The sequence below is a fragment of the Pinus tabuliformis genome, chromosome 1_2 (assembly GCF_031772625.1).
Source record: "Pinus tabuliformis cultivar Carrire ecotype Pingquan chromosome 1_2, CPIR1, whole genome shotgun sequence".
NCBI lineage: Eukaryota > Viridiplantae > Streptophyta > Pinopsida > Pinales > Pinaceae > Pinus > Pinus tabuliformis.
The window spans coordinates 439,652,130-439,679,109 of NC_142298.1; the positions used below are offsets into that span (position 1 = coordinate 439,652,130).

Genomic DNA, 26,980 nt, shown 5'->3' on the forward strand with positions numbered 1-26,980 from the left:
AACGACATACTGTTTTGGGAAGTTTTAGTGTCTACGGATAAACGCTTAAACCCCTAGACTAGTAGCTAAGTCTAGAACAACAATGCAAAGCATTCTCTACCTTTTCTATAACCAATAGATTAAATAAGATAGTAAAGAAGCCTACTTGTAGCTTTCACTTACTCGTTATCTCCCTTGACCAATTCTGTCGCTCCTTTCCATACTTAATTCGCTTGAAAAGTACCTACACACAGACAAAAGACAAAAATCGATCAAAGCATATGATAATGATCTATTGATTAAACATAGAATGGAATCAAGTTCATAATACACATATGAAAGCATCAAAAGGAAGAGTTACAACCCAATTTGCTTGATTCAGTGTCACTCCAGTTCAATCCCATCCTCTCCTCATAACAAGCAAGACATTTTGACATTATTACAATACTTGAAATCAACTCAAGTCTCATACTAACAACATCTCCCTATAATTCAATGATTTCCAACCCCTTATCACTTAGATGAGTGGTCTTTTGATAGGTGAATGAAGGAAGTTATGCCATAAATGGTCATAATGAATGCCCTCCCAAACTTAGGATTTAGTTCCATGGAGGAAGGGATAAAGGGATTGATGTTCCTTAACTCATCCCTCATCCAATTTCGAGCCCAAAGGAGTAGATAAACTTGGGAAGCTTCTAGATGCATCCAATGGATAAGAATATTCCGAAACCCCAATGAAATTTCGCTAAAATTCGCCCAGTGCACCCTGGTAGTGTACTGGGCTGCATTGCGGTGCACCCTGGTAGTGCACTGGGTTGCACTGTAGCGCACCCTAGTAGTGTATCTACCTGCATTGATCCTCTTAGAGACAATTTTTGGATGATTTTAGTCATAGCACTTCTTGGGAAGCTAGACATTCTTATGGTTGACTTCTTTAGGGCATGTAACAACTGAAGTAGGGTTTGATGGGCCCTAATAACACTGATCGGTAAGTCGGGGTTGATGTGCCCAAATGGATCTGTAACACATACATACATACATATGTAAATACAAACATTAGCATAAAATAATCGTGATCCATGATGACCCTATCAGACATGACATACATACATACATACACATATACACATATAGAAATCAACATAATCATGATCATAACATAATTACCAGATAACATAAGGTCGATTAGGTGCTCAAAATTCAAAGTTGTCAGATCAGTGTGGAACCTGAACAACCGGGTAGTGCTCATCATCCTGAATCTGACGCAACTTGTTTCGCACGAAACGAACTCCGTATGCTCCCAGAAACATGTTCTGTTCGTTTTCCTAAACAGGCGATTTTTTGCAACAAAAAAAAATTATGACAGTCCAATCAACAGTCCATACTACCGACATGGCGCTAACTAGGAATGCCTACGTGGCAGGGTGACTATGTACTAACTCTTTTCCTCCGGCGAATTAGATTGTGCCAAGTGGCACGATTTCATTGGTGTTGATTTGGTTTTCATTGGTGGGTTGGTGGCCAACCATAGGTTGCCACGTGGCCGAACCAAAGGCCACCATGTGGAAGCATGGGGGCCACCAAAAACTTGTTAAGGGCCAAATGGACCGAGTAGGGGTTGAACACCGGGCCTCCCTCTAATAAAAATATTCAACTACCAATGTGCCAATATGGTTCTTATTATGTTATGTCATGCCAAACATATTTAAACTTAAGGTTTTGTGCCATTCGGGAAAGGGGCCAGCCCTGGGCGCGTGCAACCCAATAATACTGTGGACGGAGCGGAGTAGGGGCCCAGCCGGCAGGGGTGGGCTATTGGACTTAGCCCCGGGCGCGTGGCCCCCCATGTGGCCTAAATTTTCGGAAATAAGGCCGCATTGGGCATTTAATTGCTCCAACAAATTCGCCCGGAATTTGGTGGAATCAACACCCAATTAGCGGAAATTGGGGCAAATTTGTAGGATGGTGCCAGATTTTGGGGAAATTGTAGAGTGAATAGTGCAAGAGCTAGGGGAAGCCATAACTTCTTCAGTTTTTGACCAATTTGGGAGCAGGAAGAGGCTAGACAGGCATTTTTGGGCATTCTAGAGCCATTGGAGTAGGTTTCAAGCTGTTTGAGCATTGTAAACTGATATATTCACACTTTTGAGCATAATAGAGAGGGCCAAGCCATTGGAAGCTGGACCAAGGAGATGTAGCCCAGGCGGGGTGAACTCCTTCATCATGTGTTGTTGTGATACTATTTTGGTGATGTTCTTGTTTGTTGTATGTTATTGTTCAGTCATTTTTTTATGTTAATTTGTACATGAAATTTACATAAAAACACTCAAAAACTCGTGATAAAACTTGCAATTAACCTCATGAATCCTTAAGCACTTTTACATATTCCGAAGAGGAATTTAGCACAATAAAACTAATTTTCCCATTCAGATCATTAAGACAACTCCCTTTATGCATGCAACACATGTGTAACATCGAGAACAACAGTTCCCAAAATAGCCAAGGTATATGACGCCTCAAATCCACTCACCTTACATTTTCTTGATTACCTTTCCCATGACTGTACCGTCATCATCTATTTACACCAATGGACCCAACTAGTCCAACTGGATGTCATACTCTTGCCTGCAACTTCCTTTATACATGCACCAACTTCATCCGAGTCTTACATTGCATACTAGATTTCATTCAACTCTCTCCGAGCTCCACTAACTTTCCTCTTTACCAACCAATTCCGAAGACTCAAAACTTAAAAGGTAAGCACAAGAAAAAAACAAAAAGAAAAACATGAAAACCAATAACAATACGACACCACAAACAAAGTGGCATGATCATGCACTAGACATAACAAAACTGCAAATCAAGCGTAACAAATCACAAAAGACCAAAAGCACAAGACTAGCAACAAGCACCATAAATCAATCCCATGGTTCCCAGTGCCTCCAAGTGAAATCTTTACGTGAGCCTTCTTTAAGATTTCATGGCAGTCTCTTAGCCATGTAATCCCCTGCATCATATTACCATGAACACATAATTGTCAGTGCATAAATAAACATAACAACATACTAGTTACCTTACCTTGTTGTGCCAAGCACATTGCTTGCAATTGAACACATCCACGCCATCTCTCAAGGGACTCCAATTCCCTTGACAGATCCACCTACAACTAGAGACTAGCTAATATACTTGTCAAGTACATGTTCATGAATCTAACACATATCCACATAATGTCAGACAAGATTAAGGTTAAGAAGACTTCCTGTATGCAAAGCACTCATTCGTTTGGAATTAGGGTTTCCAAACATAGCCAAAGGAATTCTTGTCCAATTCCTTTCTTTTACCTTTTTACCTTGTTGCAATCAAGGCTTACTATGTATTGTCACATCACCCAACTGTTAGTTATATAAACACATCAATTGTTACCTTGTCACACTAATACCAAACATGTTTCCTCCAACTGTTTACACATGTCAACCACACGTTCCAAATACCAAGACAATCACATCTATTAATTTGAAATCAACCTTTACCAAGACTAACAATCATGTCATAATCCATAGTCAACTCATAGTCATTAGACATAATGCTACAACTATCACCTACTTACACTCAAGTACATATCAACTATCTCAACACATATGTATTAGTACAATTGTCTTAAAACAAGATCATTGGAACACATATTCATATTATGTAATTCATCAAACACTTAACCAACTTGCAAATATACCATGTTAAATAAATCGACTAAACGACATAATAGACACCAAACACTCAAACACCAAATAGACGTCATAATCAAACAGTCAAGCACAAAGTAGACGACATAAGCAAGTTCATACCTTAATGTATCTCAGGGGAGGCGATCTTGTCTGCACAACCAATCCAGATTAGCACGATATAACTTCACAACATATCAACTCAACCACAATTAAGGTCATGATATACATAATAGTCACTAACTAACATGTTCACATCAAGAACTCATAAACAATTATCATTCATACATGATAATCAAATCTGCACAGTCAATCTAGATTAGTACAACACAATGTGACAAATAAGTTGACTCATACTTGAATGTCATAACCCTAACCATCTGCATAGGCTAATCTAATTTAGCATGATACATATAACATCAACATCTTTTAATGTAATGACCCTAATCATCAAGTTACTAGCATATAACAACAACAAGTTAACCTATAACATACTCATCAACAAGATATAACATAATCATTCATCTAACTAAAAGTTAACATATAACATATTCATCAACCACATATAGCATAACCACCAAGTCAACTAACATAAAACAATCAACAACAATGCATACAACCATAGGTTACTATCATTCATGACTATCCGACACATGTGCATATAACTACACAAATCAACTAGCATCTATCATGTATGTAACCATAACATCAATAGAATTAAGGCATACACGTAACCATAATGCACATAACAATTCTTAACCTACATATCTGCATGCCCAACATACAAACTTGTATGATGACATGCTCTTCCCTCGAGGTCCAATGTTGTAACTTCACTTTGATGACCTGCATCTCCTGTTTTACCTCATTCAACACATTAGCATCATAACACACCAATATCATCTTGATGACCTAATTACATGCAATGACCTCACAATGCATGTCTGACCTACCATACATATGTGACCATAACCATGACATTGCATGCATAACAAATGAATATACAACTGACATGCATTAATTACTAACACAACCCAACAATAACATCATCAACTTCTACATGGCGACCTCACTACAACCATGATCAACACCATGCAAATGCAACAAGCACATGGACTACAAGCATAAGCAACACATATGCAACTGACATGAATGCATGACCAACACATCGCCCATCCAGTCTGAGGGGTGAACAATGCTTTGATACCACTTTCTGGTATCAAATATGACCTAAAGAGAGCACAACTTGCTCTGATACCACTCTATAACACCCTCCTACCACATCTACCTAAGCAATCAACCAACTGGGGTAAACATGTGATGAGAAGTTACTATGATATGATTCGACCTCCTAATTCATGTCAAGGAAGTGGAACCGATGGAAACACACCATATAGACCTTCAATATCAACAATAAGACCCCTAGGAACCATCCCAACCTTCTGCTAACCAGCCCTTGGGTCCCATTGAGTCTTTAAGCTATTATACCTTTGGATGCTCCCATGCTACGGGCATGCCTGCATCCAAGGACTATTTCCAACAAATTTGTGCCAGAGTCTGGGGAATTTAAGGCACTTTTCAAGCCTAGAATTTCGGCCACTTCCTAGAACTTGCTGTAACTTCCATAATCCATTAAACACATGATGACAAGACTAATAAACCAAAATCTAACTCTAGGACTAGGCCTGACCAACCCCAACCAGATTGACATTTTGTCAGGCACTTGGCATCAATGCAATCTATAGGGGTAAACAACAAATCTAAGCACAGGGGTCTCATACTTATTTGAGATTCACTATGAAGCATTGTTTCCTTATTAGCTGCAGCTTCATCCATTAGGTCATAGATACAATGTTCATTCAGTTACAAGTGAATACATGATGAGAGCCATACATAGCCACTATCATAATACATATTCATAATCAACATAATAACAACAAAAATACCAAGGAAACAACAACCATATAATCCACATATAAACCAATATAATAATAATGAGAAAAAAAGGAGAAATAACATCATATTATTGATGCAAAATCTAACCCGGTATGGGACTACCACATTCCACCTGACCTTAGAATGGCCGAGCCAAATCTCTCTTTAGCCATTCATCCCCATCCCATATTCCAAACATGGATGTGGGATCTCATAAAACACATCAATCTAAAACTATCCAGGGCTTCCAGAGGCCAACCACCTCAACCCATGAAATAGTGATTCCACCTCACGGTCGGACATCACTACACCATCATCAAATTGGTCTCTACCCAAGCCTTCTAGGGCTCCAGAGGGTTTGTTCCATTTCGGCTTCTAGGACTAGTAACTCAACCCACAACTTATACCGGGCTCTAGAGTGTTTGTACAACCAAGGCTCTTGGACTAGTAACTCAACCCACAACTTATACAAGGCTCTAGAATGTTTGTCCAACCAAGGCTCCAGGACTAGTAACTCAACCCACCAAGGGTTCCAACGTGTTTGTCGAACCAAGTCTCCAAGACTAGTAACTCAACCCAAGCTATTACAGGGCTCTATAGCGTTTGTCCAACCAAGGCTCCAGGACTAATAACTCAAACCAAGTCGTTACAGGGCTTCCAGAGCGTTTGTCCAACCAAGGCTCTAGGAACTAATAACTCAATCCAAGCTAAAGGAAACATGAGAACCAACCAAAACAAAACAAGGAAATAAATCCGCAATCACCATGGCTATCCAGGAAATGGCAAGGTTAGGAAAAACCATTGTCAATCCAGACAATCCTCCATGCCAGTGACAAATCATGACTAATAAACCACATGTATATGCCATGCATGCGAAAACTAGTGAGGAAAACATACATGCAACTCGATACCTACAAGTTAAACCTGCTGTAGCTGTTGATCCTAATGCCTTATTGTGCCTTTCTACTCTTCCTCTGCCTTCTTGCTCCAAAACTCCAAGTATGCCACACCCTCCAAGAGTGCTCCAAGAAAATTATAAGTGTCCAAGAATGAGAGAGAGAGAGAGAATAGAAGAGAGCTCCGCCAAAACTAAATTGATCGAGCCTACCCATTGATCCTCAGAAGCCTTTTTATCAATGAGGCCTCTATTTTCTTCATTTTCCTCCTCACATGCAACTTGTGACCTTTCACCTTCATTTTCTCCTAATTTCCTTTATTTTCATAAATAATATGCCAATTAATGCCTCTTGCCTTTCCAAAGCCTTTTCCATCGCCTTTGCCAATTTCCTTAGCCATAATAAACTGAATGAACACCCACTAGGACGTTTTCCCTACCATTCAGCTTGGAATACATGTCACATGACCGTGGTCTTATATATTTCTACATGAATTTTTAACCAGGGCTGTTACACTGAACCTCCACTAGGAATTGCTAGTGCAGAATTGCCCTCCGCCTCCTTGCTAACATAAGGGAGTAACCCCCCTGCAATTTTTGTGAGTTACTGATTCTCCTATTTGATTGCAATTGTTGATTTCCAATCCTGTGTGATGAAAGTGCTTGGACACCAAGGAGTCACGTGACTGTGGATCATAGGAGGTCAGGTTAAGCCGTTGGGTGAGGATTGGGTCGAGAGTGTGGATGCAAGCACTATACATAGTTCAACTGACCTTGAGCACTATAACACATCATCCATATGTTTTAGGTAGCGGTTCTTGTGGGTTTGAACAATGAGTCAAAGCTAAAGCAGGGACAAGTGGTCGAGAGAAGTCATGTAGGATGTGCCATAAAACTTAAAGTACATGGGCTATATTAATAAATTGAAATAAAAAGGAGCTTCTTGTTTAGGCATTATGCGTGGATACAATACCACCCATGTGGTTCTTAAAACTTCTTCACCTAGGTCCCACTCATTGACTCATGCAGGACCCAACCCACAAACTATCTCATTAAAGTTTATTATACAAAAACATAAAAAAAAATTGATCGTATTTAGAGATTGAAATATTAATCAGGGTTTGGTTTCATCATTTTTAGAGATTGAGATATCAATTAGAGTTTCAATATAGTTTTTTTTTGTAAGCTTGGTATGACTACATCTTCATCATGTCCAACTTCTCACCCCAATTGAGAGGGATAACACAAGATTTCTGGTTTGGTGAGACTTCATTTCCATTGCCACTTCCAATTGAGCTATCCCAAGTGGACAAAGTTTCAATATAGTTAGAGTTACCATGTGATAGAATTTTCGAGCAAGCATCTTCAATGCCTTTGTGGGTGCTATCGCTATTGCTTACACTAGGGTTCCTACCACCAACACCTCCAATAATTAGATGGATAAACCCATTATTAAGCAGATGAAACCCATTTAAATCTCCTTCTAACCTCACATTCAACATTGATGACTATAAACGGTTAACTAGGGTGAAATTTAATGAATAAATATGAGATGTTAAATGTGATATGGACAAGGAAGGTGTGCATGCAACCAACTCAAACCCTTAAAGCCATTGTAGAGCTACTACCCATATTTAACTCATATATCATTTTTTGTGTAACTTACCTATCATTTAAAGAATAATTAGTGAATCACTTTAATTGCCCACTAGTAAATTCTAGGTTAATTTGTTGTTAGGCTTTCTCTAGATGCATGTAGAAAAGGTTAAATTTTAGATCCATTGTTAGTAAAAATCAAGACTTCAACTAAAAGGAGAACCAACCAAGACACTAGATCAATATGATTGAACTTGTAATTTAGCTTTCACGTATACAAATTAAAAAAAAAGAAATTTAACAATGTATTGATGAAATCAAAGCTCATAAATAAATCAATTATCAAGATTAAAGATTTCAAATCATTTAATCCATAATCAATTCCCCATTTATAAAGCTAAAATACACCTACAATAACATTTTCTTACCCACAAATCAAGTGAAACTAAAAATCTCTCTCATTCAAATGATCCATTTAATGAATTCTCTATATCTTTATTTATATATATATAAAAAAGCATTATCACATGCTTACTACTCTCCCAAACAATTGAGAAGCTTCACATAATTAAATATACTCTAATTATTAAAAAAAACCAATTAACATTTTCAAACAACTGCTTCACATTAAATATACTCTTATTTGATCTTACCTAATTAACTTTTCAAAATAAGAATTGACACTTCTAAGGCAAATGGTACTTAATTATTTTTTTTCATAACAAATCAGAAAAAGGAAAAAGAAAGAATAAAATAACTTTAAAAAATTCCATAAAACAATCCATAAAGAAAAAACGCAAAACCAATATAAAGCTTTGAAATAACCGACCCATTGAAATAAAGCTTTGTAGCATCTTATAAAGGGACAGAACTCGATACCCTTGATGTATTTAAGGGGAATGTGAACGAACAAAAAACAGAGTGAGCGCCTTGTCACAAATGTTATCTCAAGGGTCAACTGAATAGGAATTTAGAGCAAACTTCAAATTTGTGTGGAAGATATATAAGCATAAGGCCCAAGTTAGATCTGAAAGCAAAGTAGAGCAAACGATAATATCATCACTGCAGACAACGACGCAGAAGAAATGGGGGAGCCGAGCAGCAGTAGCGGTAGTGGGAGTGGTAATGGTGGTTCTGCCACCGGCACGACAGCAGATTCATACATTGGCAGTCTCATCAGCTTGACATCAAAGAGCGAAATACGTTATGAGGGCATTCTTTACACCATCGACACCCAAAACTCCAACATTGCTCTGCAAGACGGTAAGTTTTGCCTATATCTTTTCTGTACGAGAGTTTAAATCTTTCAAATAATATCAGAACCTAAAAACCCTTTGAAACGACAATAGTACCTACTATTGGCTTGGGATTGGGGTTTGTTCAAAGTTATGGATGCGATCAGGTTTTTTTCTTTTTTCGAGGGTTTTTAGGTTTATTCACTTCGTGTTTCGGGCTTTTTTTGTCACGCTTGGGTTGGATTCACATCCTCGTGTTTTTTTTTGTTAAGCTTCATCGATATGTGTGGACGATTTTTCGGGTGGCCGTTAGGGCTGATGATTTATGCATATTATTATTGCTGATACATACTGATGATTATGTTCAATTGGATCTCTGGTACAGTACTTTTTAGTATTCTGCTGGTGATCTTTTGGCTATTTTTAGAGTCAATTCCCATTTGAAATTTCCCAGGGACACGTTTTGTCCGTTGTGGGTTATCTCACCCGGGCAAGTGGGCCATTTCTTGCAGTTTTGTCGGTTGCAAGTCTCAGGTGAATTTGGTGGACTAGATATCCCTTTTACCGCCTTTCAACAGAAGGGATTTTTCTACAGTCTTATAAACTTGCTATGCTTGCCACAGGATAATAATAGTAGGAACATCTTGTCAAAAGAAAAATAATCTCATCATCATCCTCCGTTTTTTGGTTAAATATTTATTTTTATTGTACATCTATGAAAGAGTCATTCATGGACTATTGCTAGATTTTAATACAATGCAAACAGTTAAAGGAATCTGACTGGTCTATGCTTGTAACGACAGAGGCAAGCGAGACTAATTTTGGCGGCTCTTGTGACATACTCAAGAGTGCATGTAGATAATGTATATTTCAGAATATATTCAAATCAATTGGCAGCAAGAATTCAAGTCCTTTGCATTAGCAGTATTGAGGTGTAGGGATAGATTTATGTACAGAATGGTGTACATTTAATACTTTGTGCGCAGTGCCACTAATTGCTTATTCCAGGGTATGGGGATATGAAAATAATCCTTTGCCCTCTATATTTTCTGCAGGCAATCATGTGTTCATCTTGAAAGAAATTTTAAATTTTGTGTTATGTTTTGCCCAGAGAGGCAGTGTGTTGTTGACCTTGATGCAGAAGGCAACTGCTACCTGCCAACTTCACCATGTTGAAATATGTACTTTTCAACTATATATGCCTTAAAACTAGAGATTGAAAATGTTGAAATATGTATTCTTCAGAAAGTTGTTAGAATATAAATAAATCTATGGAGGTGTAATGTTGTTTACATTTGTGTACGTTATAATGACTGCATGGCTTAGAAAAGTACATTCATATATTGAATGATTCACGAAATATAGTATAATTATCACATATATACATATGGTTTTTAATGATATCTATAAAATTTGTTTGTTTAAGAGAAATAGCAAAGTGCAAGTTAAAATAAAGTTTGCTGTGATGGGTATTGTTACTACTCAAATTTCAACCTTGATGGAGTACTGCTTTAAATTTTTCACTTTAGAAGACTTAACAGTAAAATCCATTAGTTCACCTCTTTGTTTTAAATAAAGGTTTGGCCCTATTAGTACATGTATTATATAAAAGCTACGTTGTAGGAAATAACTAGATAGTTTAATAAATGAGTGGTTTTTCAACATCTTGGGAGGGCAGGATCTTATATCTATGTATTATTGAATTTTGTAGTGGATGAGTTTGGATTGTATGCACACACACACATGAAAAATATCTTTATATTCCATATGAGGAATATACATGTCATTACAACAAAACTCATCATATCACTTGTGAGAATTGAACTTGGGTGGAAAGGATACCAATCATTCCTCCCAAGTCCCAACCACCTAAGAGAAAGCCAATTGACAATACACACACATATTCATATATACACACACAAACACATACACATCTCTCTCTATCTGTGTGTGTGTGTGTGCATATATATATACACACACATCTCTCTCTCTATACACACACACATACATACAAATACATATATACATGCACACATTTATTTATTGAATAATGAAATACACATCATGAGGAATCCCTCTAGGCACCTCCCTCATTTTGAGGATGGCACATAGGGTAAGGATAAATCGGATATTTTAGAAGGTCTAAGCTTTGTCAACACATGGCTCGAGCCTATTACAAAAGAATACTTATTAAGAGTTCAACATGTCACTTGTAGGAATTTGTTGATGTGCTGGACCCACCAACATTTAGGGGATCTCCCCGATATGAAGTCCCAACTAGACCTCACACCGTTTGGAGTAGGAGTCCCAGTAGTGGGTGGTAATGTTATGCCTTGACTGCGAAAACGCGTAGAGTGAAGTATGATAACTTTGGGTGAGAGCAAGTGTGTGACCCTGCGGAGAGTCAAGTGTGATGCATGAAGGTTCCAACACACGAAGGGAAAATGAAGTGCGCCCCTTGGAAGCCTGTAATAGTATGTAGCTTGAAAGGAACACACAAGCGTAATGACATCACAAGCTAAGATGTAGAATAGTCCACAAGTTAAAGTGATGAGTTAATACAACAACATGCATTCAACAAGATTCATACAAATGCAAACGAAATAGTTCATAAGCATAAGCGTAAGTTAAATAACATACATTGCAAATACAATAAGAATAGTCCTACTATATTCACAACATATGCATGAAAGCGTGTTGGCTTTGATTTTATTATTATAAGTGAAAGTTCCATTCATACATACACCATTGATGACCACTAGCCCCAATAGTGGAACATTAAAGTCAAGAACACCTGCTCCTCCAAAGAAGTATACTCGCTTTATGCTACGAAGAAGCCAAAGCTCTTCACAATACTCCCAAGCTCCTTCTAAGCATAAGCCTAGCCAAAATCTTGGCTCCCAAAATCCCTTTACATGAGTTATGAGGTTCTATTTATAACAAGAGAGGGGGTGACTCTTCAACTCCCCTTTGTGACCTTTGTACTACCCTCATGACTCTTCAACTTCTTTACAAAAACGACTCATTACATTACATGATGACTCTTCATATTCCAATATTGACACTTGGAATTTCACTTACAACATAATTACAAATAATATTACATTTTACACGTGTAACCATATGAGACAAAATAGGGTAGAGACAACTTGATAGCATAACAAGACAACACTATGATGCTCGAGCTTGGGAGAAGTCTAGCTCAACAACCTCCACTTGCTGCTTCTCGGTCACATATTGGTGTCAAGCTTGATACTGTGTGATGATGTCCCCAAACTGCGTGATGGTGTCTGGCTGGAAGCGGACTCTGGCCTCCATGGCATCCGGGTACAATGTCTTGGAACCCATTTCAAGTTCGTTTTGAAGCATGAGCAACATTGTTTTGACTTGGACATGACCACTGATGTAATTCTGCATGTTCTGTCTGTTCAACTCCAAGTCTTCCCCGGTGGCACTGTATCTCAGCTGCTCCAAGTACTCTTTGATCTCTTGTCGGATTTGGTTCTTGGGTTTGGCTTTGGCTTTGGTGAGTGAACCAACTAATGGGATTTGGTGTGTTCTCACCAAGATATCCAAACTATTGAACAAACGTACATATGAGGCTTGGATGCTACCAATGAATGAGGCGAGTTGCTTGTTGTTTTGAATAAACATTCGAACTTTTGCTTTCTCCAGCTCTGCCCGTAGCTTCATTTTCTTTACTAAGTCAAGCGGTGCCCCTTTGTATCGCATTGTCCACTTTTGCACATAGGCAATGGCAGCTTGTATGTTCTTGAGAGTTTTAACAAACTCTTTGCTCTGCTGCTATAAGCCATGCAAATAGACAACTACTTTATGTATAGTGACAAACCCCTCGTAGAGCTTCCACACGGTTTCTCCAAGTGTTGATACTTCAACAATTATCGCTGCTGCGCGGAGTTGTTTTGCCTCTTGCTTGATAGGCTCCAAGTTCTGTGCCAATTGCTCATTCTTAATCGTCAAATACTGAACATTTGATCTTGTTGCTCCTGCATATGCCAAGTTGGCTTTGACAATGGAATTTGGATGCTTCTTGGTGTCCGACGCTATCACCCTTTTTCTAACGAATGAGGTGATGCGTGATCATCCGAAAATGCTTTCTCCGTGCTTTTACAATCCTCCTTTGGAACTCATCGAATGATAGATTGTACACATCCATTATCGGATCATCATCAAGGGAAACAACACCCCCTTCCTTGCTCAGGGCTGGCTCTGCTGTTGGAGGTGGTGGAGATTGAAGGATGACCTGTGGTGCGCTCAACATTAGATCAATATCTTCATTCTGCGGCTCCTGTTCCATTTCGATGTCTGTCACTTCAATCAATTGCTCAATTTGCTGAGCAAGCCCCTGGTCTTGCATTTGTTCACCTTCCTCCTTAGTGGTCGACTGGTCCTATTCCTGCTCTTCAATTTGTATCGACACTGTTTCCTCTGTCATTGTGCCTTGCCTTTGTTCTTCCTCTTGCTTCCACTTCTCTTCTTGGTCTCTCTTCCTCAACTCTTGTTCTTCCTTCAACTTCTGGTCTGTCTCCTACATCTTTAGTTCTGCTTCCACCTCTGCTTTTCTCTCTTCCTCTGCTCTGCTCTCTTTATCTTCTGCTTTTTCTTTGCTTCTGTTGCCAAAGTTGCTTTCATGATAATAGGATATGCTTTCATCTTGTAGCTTTGTTCTCCCTCTGGATTGTCAACAATCTTCCTCTTTCCCTTGTCCTGCACGGGATTGCTACCTTTTGCTGCTTTTTCTTCTGGAGTTGCTGCCGTCTGTGGAGCAGCCTATGAAGTCCCTGCTAGACTGACTAGCTTATGGAATCTGGAGGCATTGTAGCAATACCTTTATGGATCATCCTCTGGCCAACGGAATGCCCCACCGATCCACAGAAAGTAAACTCTCGCACAGTGGTCTTTACAAATACCAACGGGATCATACGAATTAAAGTCCTGAGTACTTAATTCAAACCTCACTATCTCCTTGCCCTTGGCACCTGCGAATTTCAAGTTCTTTATCTCGTATAATCTAGTCTGCAAAGCAAGAGTGGGCCATGGTGTTTTCTTCTTCCTGTGCAGAGTTGTTGACAACCTTGTGTCGAGATGATACAACACTTATTGCATGATAAGTTTGTCGGTGCCATACCTTGGTAAAACATGCAGAGGCTTCTCTCCGCCAAACACTCTAATGAAGGTGCCACTTGGTGAGACATACCAATCTGCGATGTCTACTATCGCCTCCATTGCTTCTCATGACATGCAAGGTGGATCTTCTTCAAAGATGAGTTTTTACTATGGGATGATGAAGTGGTTAGTTAGCTGTGCCATTACTCCTTGATAACTGCAATCCGAAAGCAACTTTCAATAGATGTGCACGACAAGGTCTCATGGTGTCCATGTCCAGTTCATGCTAGGGAACTGCTGTTGTGCACATATTGCATCCAGTAAGTATGCAAACATATAGAACTTTGCTTGCTCACTCTTAGGAGGATTCCGAGCCTGTGCTACATGGGCTTTCAGCTGTCGAGCCAACAAATTTGACCAGTTGAATGACTTCCCTTCGTTCACCACTTGGTCCAATAAGACTGCCACCCTTCAGGAAAGGTTTCCGTGCTCTGCTGACCATGGATCCTGTAAGCGAAGATAACCAAGAGCTGGTAGGCCTTCCTGAAAGACTTTTTCTTGTAGACATGGGTGGGTGTCTGTAGAAACTTCGATGGCTCCTTCGTCCAACTTTTGTTAATGTCTCTTGTGTTCACATAGCTATGAGTGTCATAGAAAAGTGAGTCCATGTGCTCTATTGGCTCGGGCAAGTGATACATGCGTTGATAGTCTTCTTCTCGGAAGGTGGCAAGCTTCTGTCTGCTGACATTGTTCAATGTCATGGTCTTCTTATCAATCTGTGAGACAATCCAGCTGATGACATCTGCACACGGGAAGGCTGGATACCTGCATGCAACCTTGTATAATCTTGATTGCCGGATGTTGAGATACACCCGCTGATCCTTTAAGTCTGCCTCAAAGTCCTTTGAAAAAGCATCTTTAACTTGCTGCCATGTTAGTGATGATCCATTTTCTATAAACAACTAAGTATCTGCATACACCAGCAAATCTACCGACGCTTGCTCAACTGCTTTCAGTGGTTTTTTTAAAACAACTCTCTTAAGTGCCATGGTAACAGTGATTGCTGAGAGGTGCTCAACAACTGTTGTATCTGTGGGACAAAAAAGACTTTCATGGCAAGCAAATATCAGTCTTAAGCAAATCTACTTTCAAGGCAAGTTCAAGCAGCAAATCGGGCATCTGATGGGGACGATTGTGCAATTCTCATCAATAAGAGGGATTGGCTGCTTGTGGGAGCTGCGCATTACACAATCCCAACAGCCAAGGTCGAAGCTTGTGGCTTGAAACTGCGCAATGCGTAGTTTAGCCTGGGTAGAGGTTTGTGAGAGGTTGCGCTTTGCGCAGTCTCAGTGGCCAGGATGACAGGTGGCTCTTGGAAGTGCACAATGTGTAGTTGGAGCCAACTTGGACTGTGCACTGCGCTTTTCTAGAGGCCAAGCTTGTTGCTTGAGCCTTAGGATTGCGTAGTGCCCAGCTAGGCAAAGGGAAAACTAGCCAAGGGAAGTGTAGATCTGCCCAAGGGATGCGTGGAAAACGAGTAGATCTAAGAGATAGTGTGAGCTTGAGTGCAAATTTGAGTAAGTATGAATAAATCCATGTGAATCAAGTGTAACAATTAATCTAATGGAAGGAAAATCAAGTATGTGAGGGGAGTTGCCGCAACGACGACCATAGGTGCAAAAACAGGAAAAACTAATGCGACACTTGCGAAAGATAATCTAAAACTTAAAACAACACTTCTACAAGTTAAAACACTAGCAATCATGAAGAGAAATAAGTGAAACAACACTCACACAAGCAAAACGACAAAAAACGATAGAGAATGCGGCAAAAGACGACAAAAACAAAACTCATTGAGAAAAGCGACGACGATCGCACTGAAGGTTCCTTGATCTCCTCGGGAATGCTAGAGCTCCAAGATCGAATGTGCAAATGAGCTCTAGAAGTGTCGATTAAATAGATTTGGGCGAATTAGGGTTTATGACGTGCATGCCTAAAATCAAGGAAAAAATGACACTTGACTGAAGTTTCTAAAAATAGCGCAAGTGCCTCCTTTGGGACACTAAAAATAGATCCCTATTTTTAGGGATGTTTTTGCTTTTTTGCTTTTTTGCCTTTTTTGGGGAAACTTGCCATGCACACTGCCGGGAAAGATTGTGCAGTTCTGGGGAACTGGGCAACTTTCTGGCTTAGTGCACTGCGTAGTTTCTAAGCTTAGTGAGAGTTTGCGTAATTTCTGGACTCAGTGCTGGGCTACCTTCCATGACTGCACAGTTTTTGAGCTCAAGGCTGATTGTCAGTCAGGATTGTGCAATTCCTATCATCAAGGCTGCTTGCCCTCAAGGATTGCGCAATAATTAGAGGCAAGCCCAGAATTTCTGTGAGACCAAGTTGGGAGATCAACTTGTGACTTAGAAATATAAGTTGTGTGAAAACAAGCAAGCACAAGCACAAATGAAAAGGATAAGTCTCAGTCGAAGCATGAATACTTGGATCAGTGCAAGATGAGCTCTCGTGTATAAGAAGGAAGGCTCTAAAATCAAAGCATAGGCAAAATTTTGAAGGGTGGTTGTAGCCGCTACAACAGAATTGAAATTGGGTAGAAAGGATAACTTTCCTCTCATCTGTTCAGGGGAGTTTGAATGGATGATATATACAAATGTGTGTGTGTGTGTTGTCCTTTTCTAAAAAAAGAAATCCCCTTTGAAAGGAGCATCTTTGGGTGGCTTGAAGGCTTATTAATTATGATAGACCACAAATACATCAATAAGTCAAAAGTCAATCATTAATGACATGTAGGCCAAAAATATTACTGGTGGCTAGGCAACTACATCAACTTAGTGCTAAGGTACAATAAATGAAACACTTTGCCATCCACAGAGTTGGATCTCTCTCAAAGGCAAATGACAGAGTGAATTGGACGTTCTTGCATCATTTTTTTATCTAGTTGGGGTTTGATTTGCATATGATCAATTGGATTATGGGTTGTGTTCAATCATCCTCCTTTGCAGTCCTGATAAATGGGTCCCATCAGTTTTTTTCAAGCGTCGCTAGGGCTACGACAAGTGAACATAATTGGCCTGGACACTTTATTATCAGACATCAGGGCTGTTCAGAATTCGTCTCAGCAAATCCGTTTCTGTCATATTTTACGTGAGCTCAACATAGAAGTGGATGGTCCATTGAAGGAAGCTCTCCAACTTCCAGTAGGCTCGGTAGGACTGCATGAATTTGCAGATGGTTTGGAGATTGAGTTGATGGCGACAAATCTTTCCTTTTAGCTTTCTGATATCTCTATGTACTTTCTTTTTTGGCTGTAAGTCAGGCAAAAGATGTGGACACGGTTTTACTCTCTTGAGTTTTTGGTATCTGGGCAATAGGGCAACAGTCAGTCATTTTTGAGCCCGTCGCTTTACACATTTCCCAAATTATCTTAATGCACATCCTCCTTGAACCGTTAATAAGGTGTCTAATAATGTTGCACTTAACATGCATTGGGGAAACAAATACCACCAATGAGCATGAGTAGAGAGTTATGGAATATAATTTTATTCTTTACATACCCGTGGGTTTTATTTTATTTAGGTTGTTAGCTTCTTTTTGGTGTGGACTGTATAGTTACATTTATGACATTGGTCTGTCATTGCAACTCTGGTTTTCAGTAAACACCACTAGCATTTTGGATTTGCTTGCACATGACTGAGCTGTTAGATTTTAGGAACGTTGGCACTAGGTGACAGTCTCAAATTAACTTTAACCCATCTAACTAACTGAAACACACTGGTGTGCCTAACCAGAAACAATTTTTGCACGGCAGAAATTATAAAACCAGCAATTAGATCATGCACAGTAAACACAAAATTTCAGCACCAAAACAAAATTCTCATTGGTCCTTCAACAAGAATCTAGGGCTCCCATGCCAGGAAAAATGACCCTTTTACAATGCTCAGTAAAATTCCAAATAAAAGGGAAAACTTACAGAAAAACCCTTGTCCTTACTGTTGAAATCCGCCTCAGACTCCTTGTCAAAGTCTGCTCACTGTTGGCTGCTCCTGTAGCTGTTCAATCACTGGAAATCAAGGGCAAACTCAGCCCTTCAAATTGTCCCAATCGCTCTGCTGCAAAACACCTCACAGCTTCTTCTACAGGCCTCAGCTTCCTGTTCTCTTGCTGGGGCCTCATTCTGGGCTATACTCAGGAGTCAGCACTATTCACCCTTGAACTGGGTGCTGCTATCACCCTACAGGTCTCAGCCTGTCCTCCTCTCAGAAACTGGGGCCTGGCTCCTTACTCGGCCCCCCTTTTATTTTTCTGTGACAGCGATTCGGGCTGCGGCCAGCCAGTACAGACCCTCGGTCTGTCTACGGGGCTGTGGCCCTTTCCTTTAGTCTGCCAGCCCTTCCACAGGGCTTGGCCTTCCCTTTAAGGTACTGTGGGCTACTCTGCACTCCTGCTCTCACTCTTTGAATGCCCCCTTGGCCTGCTCCACGTCTGAGGCCTACTCAGCTACCTCTGGCCTAACTTGGCTTGCCTAAGGCTTACTTAGCCTCTTCAAATCAGCTGCCTTTGCTGCTCCAGGACTGAGGCCTACTCGGCCTGGCTCTATAAGACGTTCTCTTGCCACCAACACAAGAATGAATCTCTCAAACTTATTTTTTTGACATTTCTCATTGCTCTTGTACTTATACAACTTCAAAGGGTTCCTTAGAAGCCCCTAACTTCTCATAGGAAGCCCCTAAGCAATTTCAACATTAAATTAGAATGTTTTGTGGGTGCAAAGCCTCATCACTCAGCCCAATTGCCCCACACATCGTCCACATTGGATTTCCCAGGCAAATTCACAATGTGAGTCTTTCTAATTTATTCTCACATGCCCAACACCAATGGCATGTGTGAGAATACCTCTTGATGCTACAAAACATCAACACTCCCTTTTAGAGAGGGAGGTACTTCTCACACTTCCACTTGGAAGTGGCTCTTCCCACACTTGATCCTCTACCACAGCTACACTCCACTCCTCATCATTGGCTACTGAAGCATATCTTGTTGTAAGACTTGGACTCTTCTTCGAAGACACCTTGCTACTCGAAGCTTCTTGCGCTTGAGCATCTTGCATGGCCATCTCGTACCATGACATCTTCTTGACGGCTTTGGAAGACTCCTCTCTTCCTCTTGAGCTTGAAGGCTGACTTTCCCGGGGCTGCTGACTCCCCCTTTGAATCTTTTGGCTCCATGGCTCCCTCTGAGTCTGCGACTCCTTTTGAATCCTGACTCCCTCTGAAGCCTGACTCAACCTTCTTCTCAGTGTTCTCCAGTATAGGCTTGCCCACTAATCTATATAGACTGCTCTCCCTAACTCCTAGAACTGCCCCTTGGTCTGAGCTAGGTCCTCTGGGTCTGATAAGTGCCTTTCCCTCTCGGAATGCTACTTCGTACCCCTTCTACTCAATTGCTGAGACTGAGAGCATACTGCATATGAGCACTGGTACCCATAGGCTATAGCACATCCTTTACTCACATCATATCACCTGATTCCATCCTGAATGGTACTGTCCCAACTCCTCTCACAACATGTTTAAATCCCACACCAAATTCTACATGCAGATCTGAGTCCCATCTAGTCATGGTTTCAAACACTTCTTGTGTCCCTGTCATATGCCTGGATGCCCCACTTTTTAAGAACTATGCACCATTTGAAGTAGTGCTCTCTGAAAGGTGGGAGAAGAGAAGAAATATTTCTTTGAACATCTTTGCCAACTCATCCTGGGATTTGGCCATTGCAGCTATCTTAGGTTGAGCTCCTTTCCCACCCTTCTTATTCGGACATTGGCTGGCATAATGACCAAACTGTTTGCAAGCAGAGCATTTCACTTTGCCCATATCCTTCTGGCTACCATCACTGGATTTCCCTTTGCCCTTTTTCACCGTATCGGCAAAGGCCATCTTATCACTGTTCCTTTGCTGAAGATCCTCGTCCTGAAGTTCTTTCTGGATAAAGTCATCCCACAACCTGTTCCAATCTGGGAGATGTTCTTGTGACACCACTCCTTTGATGAATGGCTTCCATTCCTCTGAGGAGCTGTTTAGTGCTGTTCTCACAAACTCTGGATCTGCCAGTCTCCCCTATAGCTGCATGCTCATCACGAACTTGCTGAATCCCAGTTAGATAGGATGCCACATTGTCTGCACCGGTCATCTTGGTTTCCATGAGTTTCTCTCTTAGCAACATCTTACGGTGTTCATTCTTGTTCTGAAATAATGCTTTCAGAGCTTCCCACATGCCCCATGCTTTGTCCTTTCCTGATAGATGCAGCATCAAATGGTCCTTCACTGCATTTAAAATAATAATCCCGGTTTTCACATCCTGCTTGTTGTGCTGAACCAGCTCTGCAGCCTTTGTGGGTGGATTGATCTTGGTATCAGCAAACTCCCATAGATCATTCTCCATCAGAATCAACTTGATTCTCTCCTTGCATGTTCTGTAGTTGGATATCCCATCCAACCTGTCCTCAATCCTCAAACCAGAGACCATCTTCTCTGTCTCTGCTAGACCCTTACTCAGAAGTCCTTAGCTGTCAAATCTGCTACAGTTCCTCAATACTGCTGCCACCAGCAAACAGTCACTTCAGCTCCTTCTCAGAGCTGTCACCTGTGTAATCTTTGATCCAATTGCTCTTCAGATACCAAGCTCTGATACCATGTTAGATTTTAAGCTCTTGGGCATTAGGCTCAGTGCACACATACACACCATTTCTGGTAACAGTCTCAATTTAACTTTAACCCAGCTAATTAACTGAAACACACTGATGTGTTTAACCAGAAACAAATTTTGCACAGTGGAACTTATAAAACCAGCAATTAGATCAAGCATAGTAAATGCAAAATTTCAGCCCAAAACACTATTCTCACTAGCCCTTCAGCAAGAATCCAGGGCTCCCATACCAGGGAAAATGGCCCTTTGACAATGCTCAGTAAAATGCCAAATACAAGGGAAAATTTACACAGAAAAACCCTTGCCCTTATTGTTGAAATCCTCCTCGGTCTCCTTGCCAGTCTGCTGACTGTACCTGCCACAGTCTGTTCACTGTTGGCTGCTCCGGTAGCTGTCCAATCACTGGAGTTCAAGGGTAAACTCAGCCCTTCAAATTGTCTGAAAAACTCTGCTGCAGAACACCTCACAGCCTCTTCTAAGGGTCTCGGCTTCCTCTTTTCTTTCTGCGGCCTCCTTCTGGGCTATCCTCAGCCCTATTAAACCTTGAACTAGGTGCTGCTAGCTCCCTACAGGCCTCGGCCTGTCCTCCTTTCAGAAACTGGGGTCTGGCCCCTTACTCGGCCCCCCTTTTCTTTTGCTGTGACAACAATTCGGGCTGCTGTTCTTCCTCTCAAAGGCTGCAGCCTACTCCTTAGGGCTATAGCCAGGCACTACAGACTCTCAGTCTGTCTACAGGGCTGTGGGCCGTGGCCCTTTCCTTTAGTGTGCCAGCCCTTCCACAGGGCTCGGCCTTCCCTTTAAGGTAATGCGGCCTACTCTGCCCTCCTGCTCACTCTTTGAATGCTCTCTTGGCCTGCTCCAGATCTGAGGCCTACTTGACCTCCCTCCTGCCCAACTTACCTTGCCTAAGGTTTACTTGGCCTCCTCAAAACAACTCCCTTTTCTGCTCTAGGACTGAGGCCTAGTTAATTTTAGATAACAATGGTATGTTCTATGCTTAGCACAATTTACTTCAATGTTCCTTTAGCAGCCCAATAACAATTTCCAATTATTTCCAGTAGTAATCACATTGACAGTAAATGCAGATAGAACATAAAACAAAAAATGCAGAAGACAAGCCAAGACGAGAAAACACCGGATTTGGCGGATGCCAGGGAAAAACTTCAATGTGGGGAAAACCTTTTGATCAAATCTTTTTATTATTATTCAATAGTTCGGCAGAGAGAGAGTAGAAAAGTCAAATTGATTAGCCCAATATGAAGTCAAATCAGCCCTGTCAAATTCTGCAGTCAACTGTAGTCAAACTTCAGTTGTAACCAGAAAGTCAATGCTGGTCAAAACAACAGCAATTCTTCCTTGAAGCAGCTCGGTCTTCCTTGGTCAAACTTGGCCTGATTAGGAGGATAAATTCAGCCCAAAACAGCTCGATCAAAGGAGAGAGGAGACTGCTGCAATTTTTTGCTGTCAAACAACAGTAAAACTTGAAGTCTGAAATTCGGCTTGTAATTCTCCCCAGAAAATCTGTCCTTCTAGCCACACGTGTGAGAGAGAAAGAGGCTTCCCAAGAGATATATGAACCAATTTGATGAAGAGAGAGAGAAGAATGTGTGAGTGATGGATGTCCAAATGAGGTGAGAGGTCTCTTTTATTTATACACTTTGTTGTGGGTGAAGGGACACATCCATTGGGCTTCTTGAGCCTACATTTAACTGAGGCCGATCTGAACAATCTGCACATGTGTGGTAATAAATTCAAAATCACACTTATGCTTGTCCGAATGAGATGATCTTTATATCAATCTTGGACCTCTCGAAAAGAAGAATCCAATGCAATCATCATTTCCATCAAATGAGCTGTCCCAAGGTGGAATTTGGCCCTGGTTGCCAATTTTAACACTCCCTCTCAACGAGGGAGAATTCCACATGTCAATCCATCTGTTGTCATCATGCCACCCTGTCGTCATGTACCATCTTTATCATCTATGCTCTGCTGAACCATGAAGTAATAATGAAGAAAAATTGATCGAGTGGATCCCATATCAAGTTGTTGAACACCATGCATTCTAGACATAGGGAGTATGGCAGTACACGATGCGTCCATCGATAGTGCTATCGTCCCTATCCACGTTTCCCAACTCATTGGCCAGATGAGAGGTACTTCTTGTGAGTCTCGGACTACATGGGTAGGATGTATGCTGGGGCATCAACAGGAGAAGGTGAACCACTCATCCTGCTCATATGCCGTAGGAGAAAGTGAACCACTCATCTTATGCATATGTCAATTGCAGGGGAAGGTGAACCACTCACCCTACACTCATGGCAACCATCATGGGGTATCACAAGGAAAGGTAAACCAGTAAACCCTAAGCCCTCAGGAGCTCCCAAAGCTCAATGTCCAACTCATGCGGGACCCTCATAGGAGGGTCTTTTCACGACTCCAAGCCTCTCACAAAAGGCTAAGAATTTGACCTTCCCTCAGGGCTTCGTGAGAATGCGTGTGACCTGCTCATCTATCTTGATGTGTTGGAGCCTTATTTTTTTTCCTCGTTGTACCATATACCGGATAACGTGGTACTTGATATCAATGTGTTTGGAGCGGTTGTGGAACACGTGATTCTCTGAAAGGCGAATCCCACTTTGGTTGTCGCAAAAGATCATGGTGGTATCCAACAAGTGCTCAAATAGATCATCAAAGAGCTTCCTCAACCAAACAACTTCACAACAGGCCATCCTAGCAGTAATGTATTTGGCCTTGACAGTGCTTAAAGCAATCGATTTCTGCTTCCTTCTCATCCAAGATATTGAAGCAGACCCCAAAGAGAAGCAACACCCATAAGTGCTCTTACGATCCACCACACTGCCAACCAAATCAGCATCAGTCTATCCATGTAACCTCAAATTCCTGGCAGTGTATCTCAAACCATAATTGATTGTTCCACGAATATATTTCAAAAGATTCTTGGCAACAATCTAATGTATGTGATGAGGCTCGACCATAAATTGACTCAACGTATTCACAACGAAGCATATGTTAGGACGAGAGTTTACCAAGAACATCAGGGCCCCCACAAGTTGTCGATACTCAAAAGGATTTTCCAATTTGGGTCCAACAACACTTCCACATAGCTTCTTGAAGTTCAGTTCCATCGGAGTAGATACAAACTTGCATTCCACCATTCCACATCTCTCGTGTAGCTTCACAATGTATTTTCCTTGAAAAAGGAAAATCTCACTTGGCTTTGCCAGACCTCTAAGCCTAGGAAGTAGTGCATCAAACCTAGGTCCTTCATCTTGAATTCGGAAGCCAACTCCCTCTTGCATTGATAAATGAGAGGGTCTGCACCTGTTAGAAAAAGATCATCCACATAAAGGACCAGAATGAGAGGCCTGTCCTTTTCAACCTTGAAGGATAGGTTCGGGTCATCATCACTCCTTGTAAAACCCAACTTCATAAGATAATTATCAAGCCTCTCATACCAAGCCCTAGGGGCTTGCTTCAACCCATATAAGGATTTCTTCAACCTGCATACATGTGTCTTACCATCTTGGACTTCAAACCCCTCAGGTTGCTCCACATAGACTTTTTCCTTAAGCGAGCCATTCAAGAAAGAAGTTTTGACATCCATTTGGTATAGGCTCCATCTTTGAGAGGTAGCAAGAGCAATGATGGATCAGATAGTGGTGTATCAGGCAACCGGTGCAAGTATAGTCCACTCCTTCCTTTTGAGAGAAGCCTCGAGCAACAAATCTGGCCTTGAACTTTTCAACACTCTCATCAGCTCCATGTTTGATTTTGTAAAGCCAGTTTGAAGTGAACACCGACATGTCCTTAGGTCTAGGAACCACATCCTAGACATCATTATTCATGATTGATTCATATTCCTCATTCATTGCATTCTTTTGTACTTGGTGCTTCACGACTTCTTCAAATGTACATGGCTCAGATTGAACAACAGTACTCATAGCAACTAATTACCCTTGGTACTTGTTCGACTTCTTGCTTTCACGAAATGTCCCCCTTGGTGCAATATGTTTTTCACCATATTCGAGAGTATCTTTGGGCCACAAAGGTCTTTTCCTTGAAGTAGAGGGCTCACCAGGAGGTGGATCAATGTGATCCATTGGGCCTTCAACATTGGGCATCAGATCATCTGTCGGAGATTCATCCTTCTTTCCTGCATCATCATCATTGTCCTTCCTAGGGATAGGAAGATCTTTGACTTTCCCAAGTGCAGAATCTTCATCAAAGGTGACATCATGACTTATTTCCACTTCTCTTTGACCCGACACATAGATTCTATATGCCTTCGAAGTTTCATTGTAGCCCACAAAAGTTCCTTTCTTCTCAGATGCATTTAACTTGTTTCTTTTTTCTTTTGGCACATGAAAATAATGGGACAACCAAAAATTTTAAAATGAGAAACATCAGGTTTCTTACCAGTGAAAACTTCTTTGGGTGTCTTTAACTCCAATGCTTGACGCGGGCACCTATTTTGAACACATATACAATAGTGTTGGCAGTTTCTCCCCATAAGAACATCGATAGGACTTGGTCATGAAGCATAGCATGGGTAGTGTTGACCCTGCCACCTACACCTACCTACAAGTCAATGAGAAAAGCCTTCAACCCCACAAGGTGTGGTTGGTGGTAGGGAAATCAAAGAAGGGGCTGTCACAGTAAATCCCTTCTCTATCCGTTTAAGCTATCTCCTAGGTTAGCTAAGGGGGGTGGTCCCTAATGAAAAGTTAAGTTAAAAAAGAGATGTGAGTTTCTAGGAGAATTGTTAGAGTTAAATAGATTATTTCTTTAAGATTTATAAGTAAAAAACCATCATAAGATAAGAGCAATAACCATCATAAGATAAGCGTGAAATATATAAACAACCAGTGCCTTCCAAGTATTTGCTCTTTAAAAAATGAAATTGTATTTTGCTTAAAACAAAAGTAGAATGGTTAAAAAATTGAAAGCAGAGCAATCCTGAAATGGAGACAAAGATGACATGAAATAGTCAAAATGATAATCTACAATTAGTGTACAAGAACTAGATCAAGACATGCAAGTAGAACTCCATACTTGTCTAGTTAAAACAATGCTCTAGGTAGCAAATAAAACCTTTGAAAACACAAGATATTGATCAAGAAAAATATTTAATTTAAATTTATGTGATTTTAATAAGCTAGAGGAAAGGAAACTCCCTCTTTCAAAATCGTTTGATGAGATCCTTGAGGCAAACCGATTGGGTCCTTCTATTCTTGATCTTGGGAGTTAGTTCGTCTATTGGAGAGCTACCCCACGCCCAAGTAAATCCTTCAACCAAATCTAAAGATCTCTACACACTTGGAAAAAGATGTCAGCGATCATAAGGGATTAGATTAGATTATACAATGGAGGGGAAGGCTAGAGATTTCACCAAAAATATTCTAGTGCTCCTCTTCCTAGAGTATTTCTCTAACCCAAAAATCATACAAGATAGCTTGCAAAGGTTAATCCAAACAAGTGGCAGAATGATAAATAGCATAATCCAAATTATATGTAGAATGTAAAGCACAAAAATTGAAATAACATCACCTCAAGAACTGGAAGGAGAACACCAACACAATAGTACCCCAAAGTCTCTTTTATTATATGAAAGATGAATACAAAATCCAGCAGAGTCACTGCAAGCCCAACAACTTGTTCTAAAGATACCAAGATGAGAGCCAAAGCTCATTTAAATAGGCAAATGGGAGTCAATCCCAATGTGAGTGCAAGTGACAAGTGGAAGGGTGAAGATCCCAATGCT

General features: G+C 40.7%; 1 protein-coding gene across 2 annotated transcripts in view; it reads left to right on the plus strand.

Annotated features, from left to right (window-relative positions):
- The first annotated feature begins 9,002 nt into the window (after window positions 1-9,002).
- Window positions 9,003-26,980, plus strand: part of LOC149206240 (protein decapping 5-like) — a 78,366-nt gene continuing 60,388 nt past the window's right edge. Inside the window, exon 1 of one of the 2 annotated variants that reach the window (XM_089395361.1) lies at window positions 9,003-9,387. In XM_089395361.1, coding sequence (XP_089251487.1) covers window positions 9,210-9,387 — 178 coding nt within the window. In that variant the 5' untranslated portion in view covers window positions 9,003-9,209. The remainder of the gene's footprint in view (window positions 9,388-26,980) is intronic. The other variant, XM_089395360.1, reaches the window with a different exon arrangement.